This window comes from Syngnathus acus, chromosome 22 (assembly GCF_901709675.1).
Source record: "Syngnathus acus chromosome 22, fSynAcu1.2, whole genome shotgun sequence".
Taxonomy (NCBI): Eukaryota; Metazoa; Chordata; class Actinopteri; order Syngnathiformes; family Syngnathidae; genus Syngnathus; species Syngnathus acus.
This window is the reverse complement of record NC_051106.1, coordinates 1,742,497-1,767,133: the sequence shown is the minus strand read 5'-3', so window position 1 is coordinate 1,767,133 and position 24,637 is coordinate 1,742,497. Positions and strand designations below refer to the sequence as shown.

At 48.9% G+C, this 24,637-nt stretch overlaps 4 protein-coding genes and 1 non-coding gene across 5 annotated transcripts in view; 3 read left to right on the top strand and 2 right to left on the bottom strand.

Moving 5' to 3' along the window:
* Positions 1-6,898, bottom strand: part of syne1b (spectrin repeat containing, nuclear envelope 1b) — a 49,038-nt gene extending 42,140 nt beyond the window's left edge. The window contains exons 1-19 of the mRNA XM_037240621.1: positions 6,611-6,898; positions 5,603-5,664; positions 4,761-4,856; positions 4,416-4,499; positions 4,314-4,334; positions 3,636-3,728; positions 3,401-3,567; positions 3,122-3,318; positions 2,927-3,036; positions 2,506-2,538; positions 2,262-2,369; positions 2,052-2,189; positions 1,777-1,941; positions 1,566-1,678; positions 1,325-1,493; positions 1,148-1,244; positions 652-854; positions 268-432; positions 30-182 (exon numbers count right to left, since the gene is read on the bottom strand). Of these exons, the coding sequence (XP_037096516.1) occupies positions 30-182; positions 268-432; positions 652-854; positions 1,148-1,244; positions 1,325-1,493; positions 1,566-1,678; positions 1,777-1,941; positions 2,052-2,189; positions 2,262-2,369; positions 2,506-2,538; positions 2,927-3,036; positions 3,122-3,318; positions 3,401-3,567; positions 3,636-3,728; positions 4,314-4,334; positions 4,416-4,499; positions 4,761-4,856; positions 5,603-5,664; positions 6,611-6,686 (2,250 nt within the window). The 5' untranslated portion in view covers positions 6,687-6,898. The remainder of the gene's footprint in view (positions 1-29; positions 183-267; positions 433-651; positions 855-1,147; positions 1,245-1,324; positions 1,494-1,565; positions 1,679-1,776; positions 1,942-2,051; positions 2,190-2,261; positions 2,370-2,505; positions 2,539-2,926; positions 3,037-3,121; positions 3,319-3,400; positions 3,568-3,635; positions 3,729-4,313; positions 4,335-4,415; positions 4,500-4,760; positions 4,857-5,602; positions 5,665-6,610) is intronic.
* Positions 6,899-9,970: 3,072 nt separating this feature from the next.
* Positions 9,971-10,043, bottom strand: trnar-acg. Its single transcript has one exon. It is a non-coding gene; the product is annotated as a tRNA-Arg (tRNA).
* A 493-nt stretch (positions 10,044-10,536) lies between these two features.
* Positions 10,537-12,589, top strand: LOC119116627 (galectin-8-like). Its single transcript, XM_037242130.1, has 6 exons — positions 10,537-10,644; positions 11,134-11,463; positions 11,551-11,643; positions 11,725-11,816; positions 11,895-12,081; positions 12,184-12,589. Exons 1-6 carry the CDS (start codon positions 10,618-10,620, stop codon positions 12,334-12,336), a joined length of 882 nt encoding a protein of 293 aa, XP_037098025.1. The 5' UTR covers positions 10,537-10,617; the 3' UTR covers positions 12,337-12,589.
* A 441-nt stretch (positions 12,590-13,030) lies between these two features.
* On the top strand, positions 13,031-14,720 carry myct1b (myc target 1b). The gene is made up of 2 exons (XM_037241839.1): positions 13,031-13,407; positions 13,976-14,720. The coding sequence occupies exons 1-2, from the start codon at positions 13,353-13,355 to the stop codon at positions 14,470-14,472; spliced, it is 552 nt and encodes a 183-aa protein (XP_037097734.1). The 5' UTR covers positions 13,031-13,352; the 3' UTR covers positions 14,473-14,720.
* Positions 14,721-15,123: 403 nt separating this feature from the next.
* tulp4b (TUB like protein 4b) lies at positions 15,124-24,491 on the top strand. Its single transcript, XM_037241838.1, has 15 exons — positions 15,124-15,333; positions 15,803-15,993; positions 16,149-16,418; positions 16,517-16,645; positions 16,815-16,976; positions 17,101-17,281; positions 17,396-17,503; positions 17,566-17,723; positions 17,802-18,261; positions 18,693-18,816; positions 19,117-19,261; positions 19,346-19,439; positions 19,554-19,697; positions 19,911-23,080; positions 23,152-24,491. Exons 2-15 carry the CDS (start codon positions 15,976-15,978, stop codon positions 23,266-23,268), a joined length of 5,280 nt encoding a protein of 1,759 aa, XP_037097733.1. The 5' UTR covers positions 15,124-15,333; positions 15,803-15,975; the 3' UTR covers positions 23,269-24,491.
* The last annotated feature ends 146 nt before the right edge of the window (positions 24,492-24,637 follow it).

Genomic DNA, 24,637 nt, shown 5'->3' with positions numbered 1-24,637 from the left:
TCAACAAACGTTACATGCGCTGCCTTTACCTCCACGTCCTGAGCGAATGCGCGGACGTTGAGGAAGGACACTTGCACGGCGGCGTTCATCTTCTCGTCGGTGGCGTCCATAAACATTTTCAACGTGTTGATGCCGTCCTGATAGTCGTGCCTCAACTTGTCCACCTCGTCTGCTCTCGCGTACTGACAACAAAAAGCCAACGGTGATTCCAATCCCCCCACCTCTACTTTGACACGTTAAAAAAAAAAAAAAAGAGACTTTATTTACGTATTTGACTTTGACGAAGAGCTCCCGCCATCGGCCGTTGAGAAGGAGGAGCTGCTGCTTGAGGTCTCGTGACACGCTGTCGTCGCAGGTCTCGATGAGGAAGTTGCCGGCATCGTTCATGTCCATGTGCTGCTGGACCCAGTGGGACAGGTTGCGGAAAAAGTCCTGCATCAAGACAGACCACTGAGCTTGGATCGGAACTATTCACCATCTTTTGGCACCGTAGTGCCTTTAGACAAAAGTAGTGCTTTGCCAACACGTGGCATCTTCACTAAAGTAGTGCTTTGCTGCCATCTTGTGGTTATTGTAAACCTTTTGGGGGTATTTATAACTGCCGGCCTGTCAGGCCCTACATTTTCTTATCCTTCTTGACTTTTTACGTACCCGCTTGGAGGCCTCGGACTGGTTGAGCGCGTGCTCGGCGTCCTCCAGCCAGGCCTGCAGAGCCGCCACGGTGGCGCTGTACTTGTCCCAGTTGGAGATGACCTCCTCCAGCATGCTGCGAACGCTGCGCACCTCCAGCGCCAGGTTCTTCCACTGAGCCGCGGCGTCGCCAAGGAATTTGCTCACGCCCTCCGCTTCGTCAACTACCGGTGCCGATAAAGCATGCGGAACATGTTATTGGCCGTCCATCCGTTGTGCCAAAATTCGATTGGCTTTTCTTGTTAGTTCGTATCATCAAATAGGAACAGGAACTGAATTATTTGTGGTGTTATTTAAGAAAGAAGGATGAAAAGTGCGGTTAAATGTTAAAAGATGCCATTCCATTTTTTTGGGACTTACCTTTGGACCAGGTCTTAGACCCTAAAAGATGAAATGTTGTTTACGACAAAACTGACATGCAGGCGCCGCCGTAATACGAGCGGTCAGAGAGACTTACTCGAAGCGTCCGACTTTACGTAGACGTCCGCCGCTTGCTTGAGTGCCGAAAAGAGGACGTCGTACTGCTCGAAGAACCCGCGGCCCTCGATGAACGTCTACCAAGAGAAGATCCCAAATGAAAGCGTTGGCGCCGTCACGCCTCCGCAACTAACTCACAAACAAACGACAAACTCACCAGGTAACTCTGCAAAAGGAGCTCCACTGCGTCCCGCCTGCCGTATTTAATGATCCAGGATTTGAGTTTGGACTCCGCCAAGAGCAGAAAGGCCATCAGCCTATACTTCATCTCACAGAATTCCAGTTTGATCAAGTGGCCGTGTGATGACGTGGATACAAAATTAAACCTACAGATTGGAAAGCTGCTAGACTTTTTTCCCCTCTCGAGTCACCAAACGGTGGGCGGGTGGGCGACTCACCGTTCGGCCATATCTTGGAGCTGTTCCGGCGGAAGCGGGACGCCGTTAACTGAGCCGTCTCGGTGGATCTGCTGGAAGGGTTGCCTGTGCGATTCCAGATTTTTTAACACCTCCTGAAACGCAAAGAGTTGCATTTACTCAGTGTTTCCTCGTTTTCTAAAACAACAACGGACGCGTCTCCTTCCAACAGCAAAGTGTGGAGCAAGCTGACCTTATGCTGCTCCAGTTTCCTGCGGAGAACGTTGGCCGTCTCCTCGTGACCGTGCTGCACCGGAACCTCCTCCCTCAGGGCTATCTCCGCTCGGTGCAGCCAGGCCCCGATCACCCCCAGAGGACCTGGCAGGGACTTGTCCAGGTGGATGTGCCAGTCCAGCAGCTGCGTTTGACACCCACCAAAAAAAATAAATCAAGATTCTGTCACACGGGTTCATATCGCTCGTAAATATCACAAATAATAAAGCAAGGACGTCTCGAAGGGAGCCCCACCCTGATGGAGATGCGATCCCATGCCTGCTTGACCATAGCCTGGTCCACGGACAGCTTCCCGTCCTTGCGGACCGGCTGCAGCAGCGGATCCGTCTGCTTCTTCTTCATCTCGTACTGAACGCGCAAGTTCTTGAAGGCCTGCGCAAAAGGCAACCAAAGCGGTCGGGACACACGGATGGACGTGACAGCAAGCGACTTTCCCGGAGGTACCTGATACTTGTCAGTGAGGTTGCCCTCGGCCGCTTGGGCCCTCAGCACGTCTCTCTCCAGCTGGTCCAGGAACACCTTCAGCTCCCTCAGCATCTTGCGCTCCTCCCTCTGTCAGGTATGAGATTTCGCAAGAGGTCGAACATACTTGCTAATTCTGCGCCGTGAACACTTTTTTTAGAACGCACTTTGCAGATACAAAAGCTCGGAGGCTTAAAGACCGAAGAGTTGAGGAAAGCCAACCTACCTCAAGCATTAGCTCGATGTCTTGAGGGGCAAGCTATCCGGCGGAAGGCGGCCAAGCACACAAGAGAGTCGCATCAGAGAAAAAAGCAAGGCGGCGGGGACGGACGGCACGCGTCACTCAGCAAGCCCGCGGCTCGCCTGAAGCACGCCAGGTGACAGCGCAAAGGCGGGAACGCAGCCCGGGCGCAGCTTTAATGTGCACGCAGGCGGATGGAGAAATCAAAGGATGGCAAACCAAGCACTCTTGCGTTCAAAGTGCGTGCACAACCAGAAAAGCTCAGCACCGCTCGTTTGCCACGACGTGAAATGAGAAGAAGGCAAGTAAGACGTTTGAATCGCGAGAAAGCGATTGGAACAGATTTGCAGGAAACCAAAAATGCCATGAGGTCACTTGAAGTCACGGAGGCGGGTTCAAGAGTTACCTCATCGTGCCGCCCGTCGTTTTCCGAGCGGCGAGGGTCGGGGTAGTGCTTGAGGAACTGCGCCACGTACGTCATGATGGACTTCTCATCCGGCTTGTCCACATCCACATCTGCCGAGCGACACAAACGAGAGCCATCAAACGTCCGATCTCTCCCTGGGCCATCCAATTGAAGAAGACCCGACTCTCCCGACACCTTCTGGATCCAGCAGACGAGGGATGCCTAGTTCGTTCTCCGCTAGCGCAAAAGCCTGCTCCAGATTCTCCTTGTGGCTTCTCGAGCGCGCCGCCTGCATGTCGACCAGGTCGGGCCGGATGGCGTGCACCAGCGACTGGAAGGCGAAGCCGTCCCGCCAGCTCGTGCCAAAATCCTTCACCTCGATCCCGTGATGCCTGTGGAAAAGGGTTAAGACTCGTTCATTCCGGACCAGAGTGAAGTGCAAGTCTTTGTGAAAAGCTCTCCTGGTGGACCTACTTGGCAGCGGTGCACTGGACCCATCTGAGCAGCGCCTTCTTGGCGTTGCCCTGAAACTTAACAACTTTTCTCTTCATGGGAGGACTTCCCGTTTCGGAACTCTCCACAGAGGAGTTGCTTGCGGACAAGGCCTGGAGGGCTGGAAGGTTGCTTGTCAACTCCTCAATCTGAGGAGGGAAAAGACGGTGTTTATCTGGAGCAAAAATCCCTGCCGTATTCTGAAGAATGAAAAGACCTGAAAGTAAAGGATGATGGTCCATATCAACCCAAGGACGATGGATGGCCGTCCGTCCGCAATGTCCGTAGCGTGAATGTTAACCAGTTTGATCTGAAACAAAAGCCGCGCATCTGTTATTCCCCGGAAGAAGGCATTCCAGATAGCATTCACCGCTGAAGTTTAAAAAAAAGAAAAGAAAAAAAAAAGCTTCTCGGGTTTAGCACGCTTCCAAATGAGATCTCAAGCTTCCAAGTTGTGCCAAACCAAAAAAACACAAGGCATGATAGCAACAAACAGCGGCTAACCGACACAAGTTAGCAGCTCATATTACACAAGCTAGTCCTGTTAGGCTATGCTAACTCACTTAGCATTTATAACCATTGAGTCACGTCACCCCTCGCTCGCCAAGATTTTAGGCCTGACACACTCTGCACGGACTCACAACGTTGCTGCCTGGAACCATGCTAGCAAAAGGTTCCTTTTCAAGAAGCCAAAGCAGATGTCAGCGCAGCAAACGTGACTCGGAGAACGTATGATGCAAAAGAGACTTTTTAATTGGCCTTTTTTAATGAGTCAGCTGTGAATCGCAATGTCTCTGCTGCATGCGCCGCATCCACCGATCAGCACGTCATGCCGCTGTGCATCAATCGAAAAGAAAGCAAAGAGTTGCCGAGCGCTTTTGCCGGCGCGACTGACCGGAGATCCTTGATACCGACACTGAGAGCACACGTGATGGGAGACAGATGGAAACAAATGTAAATATCTGTCCTGGGGGGGGGCTAGCAGAAAAATGCTTACCTTCCTGCCCTCCAGGAATTTGAGCGCGGTGCCGATGTTGGAAACCCAGTGGATCCGCTTGAGCTGGCGGCCTTGCTCGGAGGGCTGGTGAAGTCCACACAGAACATCGTAAAACAAACAAGAACCATCTCCAAAAAGTCTTCAAGCTCCGCTATGTTGATCAATATTCGTATAAAGTAGCGTAGTATAAAAGCAAAACAGGTTGGATTCTGTCTTGTACATGGAAAAAATATCTTGATGATTACCGTCATCTGTAGTCTTGAAAAAGGTCAAGTTGATTTCTTATTTTATTCTTAACTGATTCTGGGCAACTTCTGATGTGTATAAAAAATAAAGTCAACTCACAAGTCTTTGACCTGACAGCACTTCCAACAGCGCCAAGAGCTTCACCCCATCTTTTATGTCCTCGAAAAGATCGTTGACTTCGAGCGGTGGTTTATGCTGCAAGACAAGACAAGAAGAAGACAGACTGCAGTGTCCACAATGCCAGACGACTGTTTTGGCGCCTCCTCCGCTGCAACCGTGCCCGACCCGCCTGAATTGGACGTGCGAAAGGACATTAGCATGCCAAAGCGCGGAGAGGCCCCACCAAATGCTGCTCGGGACAAACAGGCTTGTTAGCAACAAGCACCCAAGGGCTGAAAAGATGGTTTCGTTGCCTAGGCGATGACTTGACACATGTGGCACCCATCCATCCATTTTCTATCATTTTCTTTCCAAACCCCCAAAATGGGGTGAATGTAGAAAAAAATCCCAACAAAAGCTCTTCCTCCCATTCTGGAAAAAAAAAAATTATCGACCCACCACGGGAAGGGCGTCAGAGTGGAAACAACACTGGAAAAGGTGCCAAGTCATTCAAAGTGAAAAGCTGAGCGGATCATTATCATCATTTCTCATGAGCTCTGTCTTCACATTGTGAAATTCTGGACCAAGCGTGGGCACGGCACGGCCACTTCGCTTCACTTTCCCCGCCGCTGTTATTTAAGGCTCTTAGTCGAAGCGAGGCGGCCGACACCAACGGCGGGTGCTATTTTAGACGGCAGCCTGCGGGGAAATATCCTCGCCCCGTTGTTCTCCATCTGCACATACTCGCTCGAAACAAACGTCAGCGCGAGCTGCTACGACCGGCATATGTGCACGCCGGCCCGTCGCCAACGAAGCGGAGAAGGCGCGAGTCCGACTCTTACCTTAGCCAAGTGAGAGTTGATCCATTTGGTGAAGGTTCTCTTCTGCACGGCTTCTTGCTCATCTGCACAAAGAAGAACACGACATCGTTGGAAGCAGACAAAGGTTGAAATAAACTCTGGCTGTGAAAATCAATCAATAGCAATCAGGACTATCAATCATGGAAAGAGGAAGACGCGTTGTGAATAATTAAAGAGACAATCGAGTCGAGGCGCACTTTGAGGTGATCAAACGATTGTCGCTCGAAGAGGCGATGTCGTCAGGCAGCAAAGTTCACGTCGAGTCTGGTCCGTTTACGACCTTTATTTGGACGTCTGTTTGGACCGGTCACTTCAGTCCGCGTAGGAGTTTGCCGTCGTAATCTTGCGCTACGTTTGGTCAAACCGGGCCATTGTTTGGCGCAATCAAACCGTGCCCGAGTCAGTCCGTAACCGTATGGACGGACGGGCTCCTTTGGGTTTGAGTCGGGATGTCTGGATTTTCAGACCTGAGCAAAGCAGCAGCACGCTGAATGCAGTCTCGTTTAGTCTCAGCTGTCGTTTACAGCCGAAGCTGTTTGGGGACGGCTCCGTCACGTGAAACCTTCAAGAAACTGTCGTTGGTGGATAGCGTGACGCAGCTTTATATGCCGTTTCTGACTGGAGCGACGACTCTTCCATCCATCCGTCCGTGTGTGCTGATATAATGTGAGGTTAATTAGCTGTCTGGGAGCACTGCAGCGGTAAGCCTGCAGCGGCAGCGAGCAACTGTGCAGCTCTCGAAAAGAGGTCATGGTAGGAGATTAGCGGCCGCCGCCTCCTTTGTGATTCCATCAATAGCCCCTCGTGCATTATGCAGCAGCTTCGGGTTTTTTTGTTAGCTGTTTTTTTTTCTGCTCCGGCCCCACCGACTCGTCGGCAGTCACGCTCACAAGACGTGGTGGTTGTCAACGCACACGGGATGCCCGCCGGAGCGTCAACGGATGCGGCGTCCGCCAATGACAAAGCGCTGGCCACCAAGCGAGGACTTACCCCGCAGATACTGAAAGAATCCCGTGACCAGATTCAAGGAGGTCTTCCCGGCGCAGGCGTCCTTGTAGCGAGCCATTCGACAGCCCCATGTGTCAAAGGAGCAACGTCCACGGTGGGTCGCCCCCGCCCACCCCTCAAAGCAGGAAGCGACTGGCTGGAATGAATACAAGCCCCCCTCCCCTCTCTAACGCGCACACACACTCTCCGATGGCTGATTTACGACGGCATGCTTCCGCGCGGCCGTGGCATTCCCATCCAGAGGGGCCGCGGATGTGGAGCCGCCGCCGCACCGCCGTGTCATCATCACGGCAAGCACAGTCAGATAACCGGCCACACATCGGCGGCTCAGCCAATCGGCGGCCGGCAAATGGTGATGTCACGAGTTTGGTTCACCGAGAGGCTCTTATAGCTAATCTTCCGTGACTGACACCTCACACTACTAAAACACGCTAATGTAGCCCCCCCTCCCTCCCCCAAAAATATGGTCTTTCAAAACTGCAACGTATAATTCATAGGAACAAAAAGTAATTTGGAATCTACTTTGACAGGTGACTTTTAGAAAACCGACTTGAGTTTTACTTGACAATTATTCTGATAATTAAGGTTTATAATATATGTTTTCTATACTTTTATTTAAGATATATATTTTATTGAATACATGTTATTTTTGTGGCACTCCTCTTTTTTCACTTTAAACTAATTGAAAGGAGTGTAATGAGCTCAATAATTAATCGATGCAACAGCTAGTCTACCATCTGCTCCCAGTCTGCCATTGTGACAGCAAATGAGAACCCCCCCATCCGGCCAACAAAACCACCATGGGATTTCCCCCCGTAGCACTTTACTCTGCTTATTCTCTCATCACTGGACGTCACTCTTGTGCATAGAACACAATAACGTGGAAAAAAAACCCTCCTTTCTTCTCTCAAGACCACCATTGATGTGAAAGCTTTTCTGCTAAAAATAGATCAGAGCTGCATATTCTATTATTGGTGCTCTGTACGCAGATGCTGCAACTGGACTACCAGAAAAGAAAACTATTTCAGTAAAAGATGCCCGTTGGCACTCTTCACCGACACTGACAAAGAGACGTCGCTAAGGCGCTCAGTCCAGCACATGTTGCTGACACTGGAGTGATGATGTCACACATACACATTGTAAAAAAAAAAAAAAAAAACACAACTGGTTTTTTGGGGGGTTTTTTTTTTTGGGAGGGCACTTTGAAAATACAAATGATTGATTTTGACACCCTTCCTATCCAGATGTAGGACCACAAAATAAAAAATGCAATTTTAACCCAATTTCACACTTAGAGAATGACAAGTCACCCTAGCAACTGTGAGGAAAGACTTGTGGTTGCGGTGCCAAAGCGCTGTGCCCGTTTCTGCTTTGACGGAGCTTCCTGTGCGAACCTTGCCCGCATTCAAAAGCGCGTTACATTTGTCACCTCATGATGACAAACTTCTCCTTCCATACAAACTTGAAATAAAATGGAACAGAAGGGTACTAAATAAAGGGTACTAGGTTCAACCCACTGGACTGATATTCAAGTTTTTGACAAAACATGACTGGAGGGAGTGAGGTTCCCTACCTTTGCAAAGTTAGCGCATCAATACAACAGGAATGCATCCCTGAGACGTTGATACGGTTCAAGCTTTTAGTTTTCAGCTATCGGAATGATTGGAATGACTTTCACTTGGCCACTTGGACAAAAAGTGACAGGAGTGAGGTTGCGCATTGGGACAAAGTCAGCACTATGTTTTTGATACACTGGGAGCAGTTTTTCACAATTTGACTGATTGCCACTCGGCCGCTGATGTTAGCTTGTGTGTCTGTGTGTGTGCGTGTGTTAGAGTGACTTGAGACTGGCCCGCGGCCCAGCCACTGAATCAGCAGCACGCCCCGTTGCAGCAGCAGCAGCAGCAGCAGCACAGAAGAACAAATACACACACACACACACACACAGTTGAAGTGAGTAGTTGGAAAGCCACTCACCCTGCAGTTTTTGCATCACATGAGCGATGTCCACACATCCCGTGACACGACGCCTCGGACAGGCCATGGCGAGGTCTCAGCGAGTGTGTGTGAGAATGTGTGAGAGTGTGTGTCGCCTGTGATGCTCCGGTTACGTCATGGGTGTCACCGTCCAATGGCTGCGCCTCCTTGTTTCATAGCCTGATGGGGCAGAGAAATGTTACTTTTGTGATTCATCCATCCATTTTCTATACCGCTTGTCCCCACATTTCCATGATAAATATTTTAACAGAGTGAGTAACAAATAAAAGCATTTCTAAAGCTGGATGTTAATAAAATATCCAGGTGGGATTTAAATTCGGTCTACAATGTGAAATAACATTTACAAAAGACAAATACAGCTGGCCATTCCTGTATTATTGTCTTGTTTCTTTAATTCCATAGCAAAATGTCCGAACACTTTATTGTACTTGTGTGTACTTTACCACTGCTGCTGTTCACAAAATAAAGATCGCAGGTGCCCCAACTGCAACGAACTGTTAAGTTTAACCATGTGAGAGGACACTAAAATGAATTGAATCAACCCGTACGTTTACTGCTGATTCTGGAGGAACTAGCTTGAACTTATTAGCCTCCAGTAAAAACAAAAACAAAACTTCTCGAATGATGAAGTTGCTGTGGAAGTTTACGCGCTTTAACAACGACAGAAGAAACGACACTTGAATGGACTCCACGCCCTCCACCCCACCCCGAACAAAAACTATTACGTATTGGACGACTAAAACACTGAAAAGTACACAAACACGAAGGTTTAGTTTTGTTCTACCGTTATTGCGTTCGGATTCATCCGGGTAGCTCATGCCAAGATGCACACCGGAAGTGAGTGTATGTTGCCGGGTTTCCATGGTAACGCCACAAAAAAAAAAAGATGCAGTTGCATCTTCATTTATAACAAACATGAAATGCACCTCTTTTACCTTGGGGCTGGCCAGACATTTGATATATAGAGTTTGATTTTTGGTTTTTAACATCGGATTGTGTTTTCTCTTCTTTCAAATCTTCAGTGTCAAAACACAATCATGTGCCTTCACCAAGTGGACAAAAGTGGAGCTACATCACAAAATAAAGAACAAAGCCGTTCTATATGTATTCTATAAGTATTTAATTCTAAAATGTCAGATGTCACAATTCTTTATATGTATTTACATATATTATAATCTTTGTTAATGAATTTAAATATGAAACAGCAGAGTGGTCAATGAGCTTTGAAGGTGCAAACCGCAGAACCCAGATTAAGGTACACAGGCAACAGGCAAACTCCACAAATCGGAGGATTAATCCAACCTTGCATCTCGTAATTCAAGTGCCGCTACAAAATAAAAAAAGCGAACTAGCCAGGAGTCGAACCTAGAATCTTCTGATCCGTAGTCAGACGCGTTATCCATTGCGCCACTAGTCCTATATGTTGGACTACCCCAAATTGTGATTAAACCACATCGTTCTACGTACAAACCAAAATTCAAGCATAATCGACGACCATTATATTAATTAAAGAATTTATTGATATAACATTTCCAGTAAATAAACATGTTCATTTTATGTAAGAGATTGGAAGAAACTTTGATATGGAGCATTCTGACACAAACACTTGCAACACAGCAAAACACGATGCAGAACTTTTCGAAAGCACTTGCGGCGTCAGCCAACGCCACTGTAAAGCGACCTTGAAAGCTGACAAAGCTTTGCTTGCCTTGCAGCTTTCATGCCTTACATGTACAGTCGTACTTGGCAAGGCGACACAAAGTGCGTCACAAACAAATGAAACACAAACGCCTTCCAAAGTGCTGCTTGACCCATAACGAGGTTGCCGGACGCCTTTGCGTGCAATTGTCGGGCGTCGGAGCGAGTAGACGCCTTTGCGTGCAACTGTCGGGCGTTGGAGCGAGTAGACCCGTTTGCACATTTGCTTGCAATTGTCAGGCGTCGGCGCCAGTTGACCCGTTTGCACATTTGCTGCTGCTTCGTCCTTCACAATGCGAAACTGTCACTGGAAACTTTTGGTAAGATCGCAGCATTCAAAGCTAAACGTTGTGTAGGAGGTTCTCAATATTCAGTGGCCAAGACTAGAAAGTGAATATAATTTTTGTGATTTGGAACGAACACTTTGCGAAAGCTACAATTTTGTCTAGTTTTTTCAATTTCAACTTTACGTCAACATCCAATTTTGCAACACGTTTGACTAGTCATTCCAATTTCAACTTTACAATGTCAAAAATCTTGACTCAAGATCCACAAAAATACCGTTAATTTTCACGACATTTTTCAAATACAAACTTAATTTTCACGTTTTTTCCCCCATGTGTGCTTTTATATTCAGTTCTGCTTTAAAATTGTTGAATGCGCGTTTGCATCAGTGACACGCTCTTTTTTCCTCCTTTAATACGATTCCGCCACTAGAGGGTGCCCACTTAATACACGGAGACGCACAGGCTGAGGGAACTGTTTTTATGTTTTGTGACTAACTGCATGACTTGTCCCACTTTTGTCAGGTGGCCATCGCAGTGGCTGTCGTAGTCGTGCTGACCATCTCGATCACGCTGCCGCTGCTTCGCATGTACGGCGCACTCGGCTCCAACAGCAACGATCAGGATTCCGAACCTGAAATTCAATTTGATTCGGATGAATTCAAACACAATGCCAATGCCAAGGAAAATGACAAGCCCGCTCCCCCTCCCAAACCCACCGTGGCAGTCGCGCCCGTTGTGCATCAGCCGACTCTCTACACCGTCATGACAGCCAATGAGAACGCGTTGAACTTGACGGAACGACTGGCATTTGAACTCGTCAATCAGCTGACCGTTGCGGGAAAAGTCGAGTTTGTGAGTGATCGTCGACCTGGAGGGAGGGAGGGAGGGAGGGGCTGACACCATAATGACGCTAATTGTGTCTTGTTTCCTGTCAATCAGAATTTGCAACAAAGCAAAGCGGCGCAGCAAAACCTACCGGAGATCGTCTGCTCGAGCAAACTCGTGATGATGCAAATCACAAATTATGGGGGGGTAATTTTTTGTTGTGTGTGGCGCACATGCTACTGCATTTTAGTTGTTACTACATACACCCAATCTTTTTTTTCCCCCCAGACTGTCAATAATCTTGTCGGGGAACTGATTCAACCTTTCAAACCGGGTCGGCGCATCGTTGTCAAAGGGAAAGTTTTTGAACACCCAACATGGTACCCAGCAAAATCCCCGCCCCAAAAGGATTTTACCGTGACAACCCGACTGTTAATTTTTGTGTATTTGTGTTGCAGTTTTGCTGTCAGCCTGGACACAGACCTGTACCACAATTACCAGGTGGTGGCCTACCTGAGCGCTCGCTTCAAATTCCAAAACGAACAGTACGTGTTTGTGCGGGAATGCCGCACGACTGGCAACGTCATGGTGAAACCGGATCGCTCTCAGACCACCTTCCCCTTTGAGGAAGGCAAATTCTTTGAGGTAAAAAGCAAACTCTGGGCTCTCTCGCCGCTGCCGCTACGCGCCTAGTGCTTGCAGCTCTGCACGCCGCCCCTTCGCTCACTCTGCCGTCTTGCTGTTCAGATGGTCATCTTGGCTGGCGAGGACAATCGCTCCATCACCATCAGCATCACCGGCAATGCCACCTTCACCTACACGTCTCTAGTCGAACTCGACACAGTCACATATGTGAGAACAATGGGCCACATGAAACTGATTGATATCTGGCAGATGTGAGAATCGCGACGACGCATCTTCTGCATCCATCTCCAAAAAATGTTTTCAAATTTTTCTGTGAATTTAAAGAAGCACAGCAGCCGGAGATTGTCCTGAATGAAACAAGCTCCAGAATGGTTAGAATTGAAGCAAGATTAATGTTAAAGACATGCTATTGAATGAATGAGAAGACTGAAGCTCTAGAATTGATGTTGAGCTTTTGAAATTGTATTTCTTGTATTTATGGATTTCTAATAAACAGCATTGCAAAAGCGCATTGTTTCTCCATTTGAGTCCCAATAAAGCATGAGTCTTACGTGGAAAGGGGCTGAGCTACAGGGTTGCCACCTCGGGACAAATGCCACAAAAGTCTCTTCACGCGTTAGCAATGGAAATGTTAATACTAACAAAAGCCGACGCAATCTGTATAAATCCACAATGGCAGAATATTCACTTAACGTGCAAGAATACATTCTCTAAATTGCCAAATCAGATTCGTGAGAAACTTGATCCATGGCAAAATAATGGGCAGAATAAAAATAGCAATTTACAAGAAGAAACTAATGATGCATTTTAGCCATTGCGAAAATGCGCTAAACTTTCTGAAATTTGTCAAGACGAAATTGAATAGGCAGCAGTACAGCATGTTCTCCAAAGGTTCTTTTGTAGCTTGGAGGCGGCATGAAATGGAAAACACGCCAACAATGGAAGGAAATCCCCACAGGGACTGCGAGCTAGAGAGCCAACAGTCACCAATCGCGGATGCTTCCATTTCGGCTTCTTTTTGTCTTTCTTAGTGATGCATATTTGATGATAGCTGCAAAAGGATCAAATAAAACACAAATAAGTCGCCGTTTATTTCATCCAGAAGGTAATCAATCTTGAGGAAATGATGAAGGGAAACCAGGCGATGTAGATAAGCGACGCTAATTTTAAAAAGGGGGGAAGGAAGCGTGACTGCAAAGTTTCCTCCAGAGCCAGTTGTGCAAGAAGCAGAAGCTGCTCTGAAAGGTGCTAGTGGAGAAACGCTAGCAAAGATGGCACACAACCAGACCGACCCTTTTCTGGAGATACTCCGATCTTTTAATACGGGTGAGTGAGAGCGTTTTTTTGTTTTGTTTTGGATCTGAGACTTTGTTGGTCAACACTTTTGGAGATTTGCCGATAGTCGAGACGATGTTTGTTGTTGAGCTTAAAGGCCATGCGCTTCTTATTCTTTCTTATAGCAGTAAATATGTTTGGGACATGAACATCTTCACAGGTTTTGAGTGAGAAAAAAAATCGGAGTATGGAAATAGAAGAAAACTCTAAAGTTTAACTACTAATTATGTTGGGAGTGATTTTTTAAAAATGTTTGGTCATATTTGTTTCCAGTGATAAAAGAAAAAGGGAAGCCAGTACTAAAAGTGTGAGCCTTTTTTTAATCTTGATTAAAAATCACTTGGAAAAACGATTAAAAATTGATAAGAAAATACACCATGAATAAAAATACAACAGTTTTTCACTGCTGACAAAAGTAGAATGAATTTTGACTTCCAAACTCACTGGACAATATCTTCAAGCACCCTATGAAAGCACCCAAAGAGTTTTTTTCATCTGTGTTGTGATTTTTCAATGAATTGGCTGCATGCCCTAAGGCTCGGCATTGTCTTCCTCCCAGGCGACATGATCCTGGCCTTCTGCTTGTCGGTGTTAGTGGGCCTGCTTCTGGGCGCCCTGGTCTACGTCCTGTTGACGTGGGCGTCCCGCCGCCGGGCCACCGCCCGGATCACCGCCCGGATCACCCGACGCTCGCGCAAGAAAGCCGGCAGATCTTCGCGCTCGCAAATCCCGGCGGATGGCCAGCTAGGCCTGTACCGTAGCACTTTCCTCAGTGTCTACCGCCAGCCCTCGCTGGAGCCGGTGGGACCTGTGGGGAGCAAACTGGGACCGGAGACGTCCACCTTTCGACCTATGCCCAGGAAAGGCAGTCTGGAGATGGCAGAGGACACCCGGGCGAGCCCGGCCGAGGACACGGCCGATTCGGCGGCCCTGGTCCCTGACAAGCGCCACTCCTTCTGGCTGGGTGGGAACGGACTCAAGGGGTTCCTGCCCTCGCAAACGCCACCGCCTGCCTATAACAGCATCATCCATGCGTTCCAAGAGTCCTGCACTTGAAGCTAGTCATAAAAAATGTGAAGATTCTATCCGAGGGAAGGGTGTCGCTTTAACGACCCTGTGAGGCGCGCAGTTTTGAGATTTGTTTCTAAATACGGTGGCTTTTTGAGATGCGAGTGACCTGACTTAAACTGAACATGTGCCTTAAGAACAGCCCCCGCTAGTTTCCTGCTATCATATAATGGCTCGCTAACAGTTAGCATCGATGGTTGACCATTTAAGCAAATTGAACACAAATGTTGGAAAAACGCGTGTAGGCAGATCTTATAACACTCACAGGCCTGTATTTTTTATCCTTGACAAAAAAATTAACAATATTACTGTAATTCTTTTCATTAAGAAGCAATATGGTATGTCTGCAGAGTGAAGTTTATAGCTTGATTGCTCCTCATTTTCCACGCACACAAATGTTGCAGGTCAATTTTGCCCTGAGCCAAGAATATCCCGTCTGTAACAAATGATGAACTCCAGGTCTTTTTAACATGTATTAATATCCTTGAGGATCAGAGATCTCTGACCTTCATACGTAAACGCTTTATTCTTAATAAATACTCCAGAGAAAAAAGGAAGAGTATTTATTTTGAGCTACTTCAGCAGATGCAAATGTGCGTCAGGGCGCTCAGGCGCTTTTTTGTCGTATTTTTCGTCTCAACTGAGTCCGCCTGACAATTCGCCGCGCATTGAACGAGTCGACTTGGCTGACGGCAACCGGCTCAGGAAGCAAGCAGCCCCGCCCCTCGCGCCTCGCGCCTTGCGCTCCCACCTAAAGTGCGCAAACGGAGGAGCGGACTGCAAGGCGACAGACGCTCGCTGCAGCCAGCCAGCCAGACAGCGCCTGGATCGGAATCATCAGCATCATTGGTACGTCCGATTGCATCGTGCTTGTCCTTCGAATGCAAATTTCCATTATTAAAGCTAAATGATGCTCGTCTTGCTGTCTTTGTTCCCCCCCACCGTTAGCATATCCCGCTGTATTTTCCGCCAGTCAGTCAAAACAAATGCGGGCAATTTATGCCATGAACATGCACACGGAGGAGGTGAAAATTGAGGATCTGCATGAGTGATGGGGTGACGGCAGAGGGTGTGATGATGTCAGAATCGGATGAACAGGCTGTGTTGGTCGGCATGGCGACGGGCCAATTCTATCAGTGCGGCGGTGCTGCTGTTGCATAGAGACACATTTATATAAAGATGTAATATAAATAAATAAATAAATAAATAAACGACAGAAGGTTCATGCTGCGGAATGATGATTATTTCCCTAAGAGTGTCATCCTTTATACTGTAGGCTGGATGGAATGATACTCATTTGAATCTTTCATTGCAACAGGAGGGAGACATTTGGGCCAGTGGCGTCAAACTCTGAGCCGAATGGTCGCCAAGGCCTTCACGTCCACTTCGGGAGAGACTAAACGAGAAAGCCAGCCCATCGCCAGCGTCCATTGAGGGCTTGTCATCTGAATGGAAACATGGACGCCTTCCACGGAGGCTTTTTGACTCAACATGTCCAGAAGCTATGAGGTAGGTGATCCACCAGACCTCTATTCCGCCAGATTCAACTTGGAAGTGTCATTGCAGCCAATTCTGAGCCAGCTGTACGGCGATCAAATTGAAGTGTAGCTAATGAAGTGTCCGGCGAGGCTGACCTAACTCGGTCGTGTCGTGTCTCCGTGCAGCCGGGCCACTCAGTAGGGATGTTGGCGGCCGTGGAACACGGTCCCATCCTGTGCAGCGACTCCAACATCCTGTGCCTGTCGTGGAAGGGCCGCGTGCCCAAGAGCGAGAAGGACAAGCCTGTGTGCCGCCGGCGCTACTACGAGGAGGGATGGCTCGCCACCGGCAACGGCCGCGGCGTGGTGGGCGTCACCTTCACCTCTAGTCACTGCCGCAGGGACAGGAGCACCCCGCAGAGGATCAACTTCAACCTCAGGGGACACAACAGCGAGGTACGACTTACGCACGATCTGCGTTTCACCATGGGTACCAAATGCGTTCCGTTTGAAGCTACCAAATAGTTGGTATTTGTTGCTCGTTTGTATCGAAGGTTGTGCTGGTGCGTTGGAATGAACCGTTCCAGAAGTTGGCCACGTGCGATATGGAGGGAGGAATTTTCGTGTGGATTCAATACGAGGGCAGATGGTCTGTGGAGCTGGTCAACGACAGAGGAGCCCAAGTAAGTCTTTGTGGCAAAAAGGTCCACCACCATGCAAGCATGAGTCACCTACTTCTCTTTTGCATTTTGCTTCAGTCCTTCACGTCATCAATGTTGACAAAGGGGCTTGTTACGTTTTGGCGGGCATTGGAGCATCTCCGCGTTGTGACCTTTGTACCGCCGGCCGCAGGTCAGCGACTTCACGTGGTCCCATGACGGAACTCAAGCTCTCATCGCCTACCGCGACGGTTTCGTGCTGGTGGGCTCGGTTAGCGGTCAGCGGCACTGGTCTTCGGAGATCAACCTGGAGAGCCAGATCACGTGCGGCATTTGGACACCAGACGACCAGCAGGTGGACACACTACTGAAAGTCTCTTACAAACACACTCACAAAACCAACCATGATCGACTGTCAGCTTGAAAAAGATCGGCGCTTGTCGGTAAAGAGCTGTAGCAACATGGGAGGCGCGTTTCAGGTGTTGTTCGGGACGGCCGACGGCCAGGTGATCGTGATGGACTGCCACGGCCGTATGCTGGCCCACGTGCTGCTGCACGAATCAGACGGCATCGTGGGCATGTCCTGGAACTGCCCTGACTTCCTGGTGGAGGACAGCACCGAGAGCGATACCGACTCCGACGACAACTTCCTGCCTTTAGGTACCCGGCCGGCCCTTAAGCGCTTGATCTTGGAAGACTGGCAAGTGGCTTCATTGGAACTTGTGTGACCGCATCTGGCTAACATTTGCTGTGGCTTGATGTTGATGCATTTAGTGAGGCGAGTCAAGCCTTTGTTGACGGTCACCTTCTTATCGGGGGAAATCAGCTTGATGAACAACTACGATGACCTGTCCCCCGCCGTCATTCGCTCGGGCTTAAAAGGTACGATAAAGGAGATGCTTGTTTTGGCCTGCTTGACCCCCACCCCCCCATGACGTTTCCAGATGTGGAGGCGCAGTGGTGTTCCCAGGGCGATCTCTTGGCTGTGGCCGGCATGGAGAGACACGGGCTGCCTTCCGACGCTGGCTTAACCAGGAACGCTCTGGTGAAGTTCTACAACGTGCAAGGGGAACACATCTACACTCTTGAAACACCTGCACAGGTACCAAAGGCTTTGAGGGATGTTGGCAACTTGGCAGCGACCCGAAATCACCCGCTTAAATTGCACTGGTGGTTTCAGCGACCCATCACCACCATCTGCTGGGGTCACCGGGACTCGCGGCTGTTTCTGGCCTGCGGTCCGGCCCTGTACGTGGTGCGCGTGGAGCACCGCGTGGCCAGCCTGCAGCTGTTGTGCCAACAGGGCATCGCCAGCGCCCTACGGGAGGAGAAGGATGTGGGCAAGCTCAACATGCCCTCGCTGCTCTGCTCCTACGTCACCACGGCCTTCATCCCCACCATCAAGCCCCCAATTCCGGACCCCAACAACATCCGAGACTTTGTCAGCTACCCCACGACGGGCAACGAGCGGCTGCACTGCACCATGAAGCGGGCGGAGGACAGCCCCGAGGCGGGCGGCCCGTGCTTCACCCTCTACCTGGAGTACCTGGGAGGGCTGGTGCCCATCCTGAAGGGCCGGCGCATCAGCAAATTGAGGCCCGAGTTTGTCATCATGGATCCTAAAACTGACAGCAAAGCGGGTGAGGAGGCTGCACTTCACTCAAAGCATGGTGGATTTGTTCTCTTCTCTTTTTAAGCAATTCAAACACCAGAGGTTTGTCCTATTTTTAGATTTTAAATTCACTCCTGAATTAGTTTACAATAACAAAAAACAATAGTAGAATTACTTTTTTGTTTGTTTTGAACCTCTGCCGTGTCAATTTTGCCCAGTCTTTTACTAATCTTAAGTCTGAGCCACACTGACCTCAAGGGAGTCCTGGGTTCCTTTTGGGGCCCTTTTGAATTTCTTCGGATGATGGCATATGGTCGCAGATTTTTATCTCTTTTGGCCGACTTTATTTTGTTAAACTGGTTCAGTCCAAGTCATTTCTTGAATGAATGTATGGAGGTCATCAGGCTTGGGTGTGGTCATTGGAAATGAACTCAGTTTTCCTCACGTGTTCTCTTTTAGACGAGGTGTGCGTCAACCCCATGATCTCGTACGCTGACAGCTGCAACTGCTCCGACTCGAGTGATGTGGAGTTGAGCGATGAATGGGTTGGCAAAAAGTCACCCAAGTTTTCCAGGGGAAACAGGTGGGCGGGCCTAACAATCAAGTATTTATAATTGCCTATATTCATGGTTTGAACCATAAAGAGGTATTTTAAACCCAACTTGCAGCATTACTCTTATAGAAAAAATCAAACAGATGATTTGAATCACAAAATTCTATTTAGCATTTTCCACTAGCTTGATGATGCTAACATTTATGGTATACAAAGCTGATTCAAATGATCTTATCAGATTTCTGCCGAGCGTCCCGATTTTTACGCCATTTAAGTCTGACTGTATTGATTGATAAGATAACAGCAAATGACATTATTTTTGCTGCATAGAATGAACTTGGAAGTGCGCAAATCTCCAAAACTGTCCCGCGCCCACCAGGAGGGCCAGCGGTCCCCTCGGTTGCCATCCAAGAAGCCGCTGGTTCGATCACCCAGCCTGACACGCCGGGAGTTTTCCATGGACGGACTCACCGAGGTACAGCATGCGCTACCTGCTAGCACATAGCATAAGCAGTAGCATTTTTATTTTGAGACTATCTTCCATCACTGTGCTCTGCAGCACAATTACTTGGCTCAGGTTACATCCAACATTTGGGGGACCAAGTTCAAAATTGTGGGACTGGCTTCGTTTTTGCCTGCCAATCTTGGCGCAGGTAAGTGTCGTTAAAAAAACAAAACATTGCTACATCAGCCATGACGTCTGGTACCGATCGCCGTCACAACTTGGCTTAATGTTGGCTGAGTGTTGCTGTGTTTGGGTTTTTCAGTCATCTACAAGACAAGTCTGCTTCATTTGCAACCGCGGCAGATGACCATTTACCTGCCGGAGGTGCGCAAGATATCGCATGACTTCATGAGCCTGCCTGTGTTTAACCCCAACGTGTTCAGCGAGGATGAAGATGACTTACCAGGTTCATCATGTATCAACACCTCATATGTCTTTCATGTGCTAAAAGCAAAGATGGCTTTTAAAAGTACAGATACTTGTTTCAAAACAAACTGGTGAAGGTAAAAGTACTGATTCAATCTGTAAAAATAAACAAGTAGTAACCCTGACAAATGAGCACAGAAACAAAGTCGTCGTACTTGTTGGCTTCCACTAACCGACTTTTCCTTGTGTGAAGTGATGGGCACATCGTCAGGAGACAACCCGCCCTGCACTGTCAACATTCCCATCGCTCCCATCCACAGCCCGGCTCAGGCCATGTCGCCCACTCAGAGCATCGGCCTGGTCCAGTCTCTCCTGGCCAATCAGAACATTAAACTTGATGTTCTCACCAATCCCACGACTAGTGCAGCGGCGGCTGCCGCATCTGTCTCCGTCCCCGTTTCTGACCACAGCCAGACTGCCGCACCGTATCCCGTTCCGGCCAGATACCCAAATCCCGGGCAGGTGATCTTCAATAGGCTGGAGATGGGTCCGCTTCTACCTGGTACGCTACCTCCCCCGCCACCGCCTCATCATCCCCCGCCGCAGCCGCGGCCCCAGCCGCCTCGCCAACAGCAGCTGCAGTCCAGGCAGCAGCCGCAACCCTCGCAGGCCCAGCAGCAGCAACGGCATCATCTTCAACAGCTTCACCACCAACAGCCTCCGCATCAGAAGCAGCACCAAGTCCAGCAGCATCAACAGATGCCGCAGAATCCACCACCGGTGGCGGGGAACCACCAGTTTCAGCAGCAGCAACAGCTCCAGCAGCAGCAGCATCAAATGCAGATGCAGCATGAACAAATGCAACAGCAGCAGCAGCAGATGCAGCAACAGCAGCAGCAGATCCGCCAGCAGATTCAGGAGATGAGACAGCAACAGCAAAAGCTCCAGCAGCAGCACCAGCAGATCCAGCAGCAGCACCAGCAAATGCAAAGGCAGCACCAGCAAATGCAGCAGCAGCTGAAGATGCAAATGACGCTGCCCCCGGCGCCCAGCGGCTACCCCACCATTTCCCTACAGCAGATACATCTCCTGCCTCCACTCCCTCTGCCGCCATCCACCGAGCCCGGACTGGACCGGGAGCACATGTTGAAGCCAAGCCTGCCTCGGACTTTACCCCCTTCTTTTAGTACCAGAGATGGTGGTTCTGTGGAGATTCAGGTGAGGAAGGTGAATCCTCCTCCTCCGTACCCGGGTACGGTGGCATCAGCGGCAGCCACGGTGGAAGCGACGGCTCAAACACTGGTCACGGACTGCGACAGCCCAAGCATCCTGGCTCCGGATACCTGCCTGAAGAAGGACGACTTTTTGCTTCAGCCGGTGACCATACAGTACCCGACACCTCTCGGGTATGAAAGGATCACCACGTTCGACAGCAGCGGCAACGTGGAGGAAGTCTGCCGCCCCCGGAGGCGCCTCGTCCGCAACCAAAATGCGTACACTGCCCATGGCTCGGCCACGCTGAAGGTAACCTCCTCTGAGAATGAAAAGATTCACCTTCCCTACAGCTCAGCAACACTCAGCCGTCTGTCAGTCCCACGGTACTCCATACCAAGTGGCGACCCGCCCCCTTATCCCGATCCGGCCAATCAAGTCCCAGCTACCCTCGCTCCTCCGCCACAGAGATTGGAGAGCAGTCTGATTCATGCCACTCTGCGCCGCGACCGCCACGACATGACGCTCAAAGTTCCCTCCATGATGGACACCTCCAGGACGCTTCCCACCAAGGCCAAGATGAACAGCGCGTTGGGTTTGACCTACCAGCAGAGGTTGCCCACAGCGTTGTACACATGCACGCAGTGCAGCAGCAACAGCAGCGGCACCAGCGTTAGTGTCAGCGGAGGTGGGACATCCAGTAGCGGCATTGCCGGTGGAACAGTGGTCAGGCAGGACTTCCCCCCAGGCAAAGGAGCACACCACAGCACAATCATTGTCCACTCCAAAAGCCCCTCCCAATCATCCTACAGCCTCCTGGGTTCCACGGACACAAGCCGGGACAGAACCGTGTACGTCAACTCCGCCTTCACAGAGGACGAGACTCTGAGCCAGCACTGTCACCTGGACAAGCCCGTCCGGCAGATGACCCTCGGTGACGTCGGCCTCATCGCAAAACGTCCTCCACCTTACCAGTGGGACGCCTCAGCCGCAGAGGAGTTCTGGCTCGCCCCAGAACAAACTATGCTGGTCCCGCCGCCGCCTCCTCACAAACCGCCTCCTCTCATCCTCGGCCAGGCCCAGCACTTAGATGTGACACGGCTCCCGTTTGTCCTTACAACTAAGCCCCCATCCAGTCCCAGCACGAGCACCCTCACCTTCCCATCAGGCTACCAGATATCTCTTTCTCCCTTCCCTCCCGGTGTGGGCCACAGTAGACCTCCCATGCAGACCTTACAGAAACCCCCACCGCAGTGTGCTCCACGCGAAGTGGTTCTACCTGTTCCATTTGCTCAACAGGACTCCAATTTGGTTTTATCGACAGGGTACTCCACAAGTCTGGCTAACTTGGCGTGCTGCACCCTTCCCCCAATGTACCCGGGGGCCAGCTCCTGCGCCGGACTTCAGTTGCACGCTGTCAACTTGCATCCGTGGAACCCATACCCCTGCCCGCCACCCAGGCAGGACCCTCCCGCACCTCCTCTTCCAACCAAAACTCATCAGATATTAGAGAAGCCGATTCTGTCACCACCCCCTCCGACTGCACCACCACCGCCACCCCCTCTGCCCCCTCCGCCGCCACCCTCCGAGTTACCCCCCTCTAAATGCGTCACAGAAGATCTGGCAGAGTCTGGGAACAGCTTTCCGGAGCCACCATCTCTCAACGAAAGTCCTGTCACGCAGGAGTCAGACCGCTTCAACAAAAAAAGTCGCAAGAGACTGGACAGCCGAGCCGAGGAGGCCAACATGTCCTCGGTGTCCAGAAAAGACGGTCGCGCGCTGTCTGATTTCAACTCTCTGATCGCCAGCCCGCGACTGGGCAGCAGAGAAAAGAAGAAGCCCAAGGGACCCCGGGAGCAACTCAACAGAACCAAGAAGATGAGCCGGGCTGCCAACGAATTCCAGGACAGCTCAGAGAGTGAGCCAGAGCTTTTTATCAGCGGTGACGAATTGATGAACCAGAACCAGAGCAGCAAGAAGAGCTGGAAGAACAAGCGTAGCCTTCGTATGGCCAGCGAGCTGGAGGAAATTAAGTGCCGCAAGGCCAACGAACGTGAGGACCGTAGTTTAGGCAGCCAGGGCTTCGTCTACGTGATGGCCAACAAGCAGCCTCTGTGGAATGAAGCCACGCAGGTCTACCAGCTGGACTTTGGAGGACGGGTCACACAGGAGTCTGCTAAGAACTTCCAGATTGAGCTTGACGGCCGACAGGTATTTTGATGGCAAGTTACGGGTGGCACCATTTGGTTCTTTACTGTATTTACATCCTGACAATTCTTTAGGTGATGCAGTTCGGACGCATTGATGGGAACGCCTACATCCTGGATTTCCAGTATCCCTTCTCGGCGGTCCAGGCGTTTGCCGTGGCCTTGGCCAATGTGACTCAACGACTTAAGTGAACTTTTGTTGTTGTTGTTTTAATGACGCTGACACATCTTACCAGTATCTGTTGTACCATTTTGGGCCATTTAGCGTCATTTTACATGGTCACACTTATGACATGAGCACTTTGATGAATGTTCGAAATATTCTATTAAAACAAGTCTGAGCCTCCCACAAATAAGCTACATTTTAACTAACCCCAATTATAAGGTTGAATTATATTTAGGTCAACTACAGTATTACAAATTCCATACTGAGACGCAATGGCATTATTTGGGATTTTGTTTGAAAGAAAATGTAGTCTTATCAAATATATTTCTACTTTTTTTTCCGTTTTGTTTACCTATTTTTCACACACTATGATGAATGTATTAATGAGTGTCAGAGGTTGTTTTTTTTATTCATTGTACTTCTATGAAGTGGTGCATATATTATTAATCTTTAATCCCAGTCCAGCCTCTGACACCAACTTCAACAATCAACACGAAATTTGATAGATGTGTTTATCGTAACAGAACAAATAGAAAAGTGTCAAGGACGTTAATTTGAATCATTTTTAACCATTCATACAGGACGTTTTTGCAAAAACCAAGAAGTGGCTTTGTGTTGTGACGCTACTTGAAATATTCTATTGGAATGTGTCAGTCAGTGCTAATTGTGTGCTACCACCTGCAAAAAAAATTACTTGCTGCAGTTTTTTTTTCCAAGTGCAGTGTTCCCCCTCTATTCACCCCCCGGCACCCTCAAAGGTAATGCCAATGGATGCCACAACATGGCAGCAAAGCACTTTTTTTCTACAATGTTAGAAATAAGAATCTGTGACTAGATGAATATGTGGCGGAACACTGTACACTTTTTACGCATAGATTTATACTTTTGCACTGATAAAGGTTTATTGAAGATGTCAGCATAGAAACATTGCAACAGGATTCAACATCAGATAATCGTGCATTTTCAAGACCAACTGTTAGATCTGGTGCTAATGTACACAGAAACTACTTTGCTCACGATCGCTTAAAATTGCCTTTAATGTCATGCTGCTCTCGAGTTTTTTTGTGACTACGTGTGTGTCAGTGATCTGCAATATTGATTTATGAGATATTGTTAAGTTTTCTTTCTCCTATTAATTTGTGTTTAAAAAAGCAAATATGAGATGTGACAATAGATTTAAATTTGAAATGGACCCATAGGCTGGATAAAATATTATAAGTAAATAGGTAAATTAAAGATTTATTCAAAAGGTTTTGCATTCCACTTTGTCTTATTTGATTTCCATATCTAAATGCTGGAGAATTCCAAAACTTCCATTAAAAAAAAAAAAAAAAAATTAGATGGTTGCTTTTATATTTAGAACTTAATTATTTTTATAGAATGTTTTTCATTGTA

What these genes read in the sequence shown, in the direction of transcription:
- LOC119116627 (XM_037242130.1), top strand. Translation starts at nt 10,618, where the DNA reads ATGCGAAACTGTCACTGGAAACTTTTG. An exon ending in ACTGTCACTGGAAACTTTTG is followed by an intron (nt 10,645 to 11,133) that starts GTAAGATCGCAG and finishes CACTTTTGTCAG; the next exon opens with GTGGCCATCGCAGTGGCTGT. An exon ending in AGGAAGGCAAATTCTTTGAG is followed by an intron (nt 12,082 to 12,183) that starts GTAAAAAGCAAA and finishes CTTGCTGTTCAG; the next exon opens with ATGGTCATCTTGGCTGGCGA.
- tulp4b (XM_037241838.1), top strand. An exon ending in TCAACGACAGAGGAGCCCAA is followed by an intron (nt 16,646 to 16,814) that starts GTAAGTCTTTGT and finishes CGCCGGCCGCAG; the next exon opens with GTCAGCGACTTCACGTGGTC. An exon ending in CTCTTGAAACACCTGCACAG is followed by an intron (nt 17,724 to 17,801) that starts GTACCAAAGGCT and finishes TGGTGGTTTCAG; the next exon opens with CGACCCATCACCACCATCTG.
- myct1b (XM_037241839.1), top strand. Translation starts at nt 13,353, where the DNA reads ATGGCACACAACCAGACCGACCCTTTTCTGGAGATACTCCGATCTTTT. An exon ending in ACTCCGATCTTTTAATACGG is followed by an intron (nt 13,408 to 13,975) that starts GTGAGTGAGAGC and finishes TCTTCCTCCCAG; the next exon opens with GCGACATGATCCTGGCCTTC.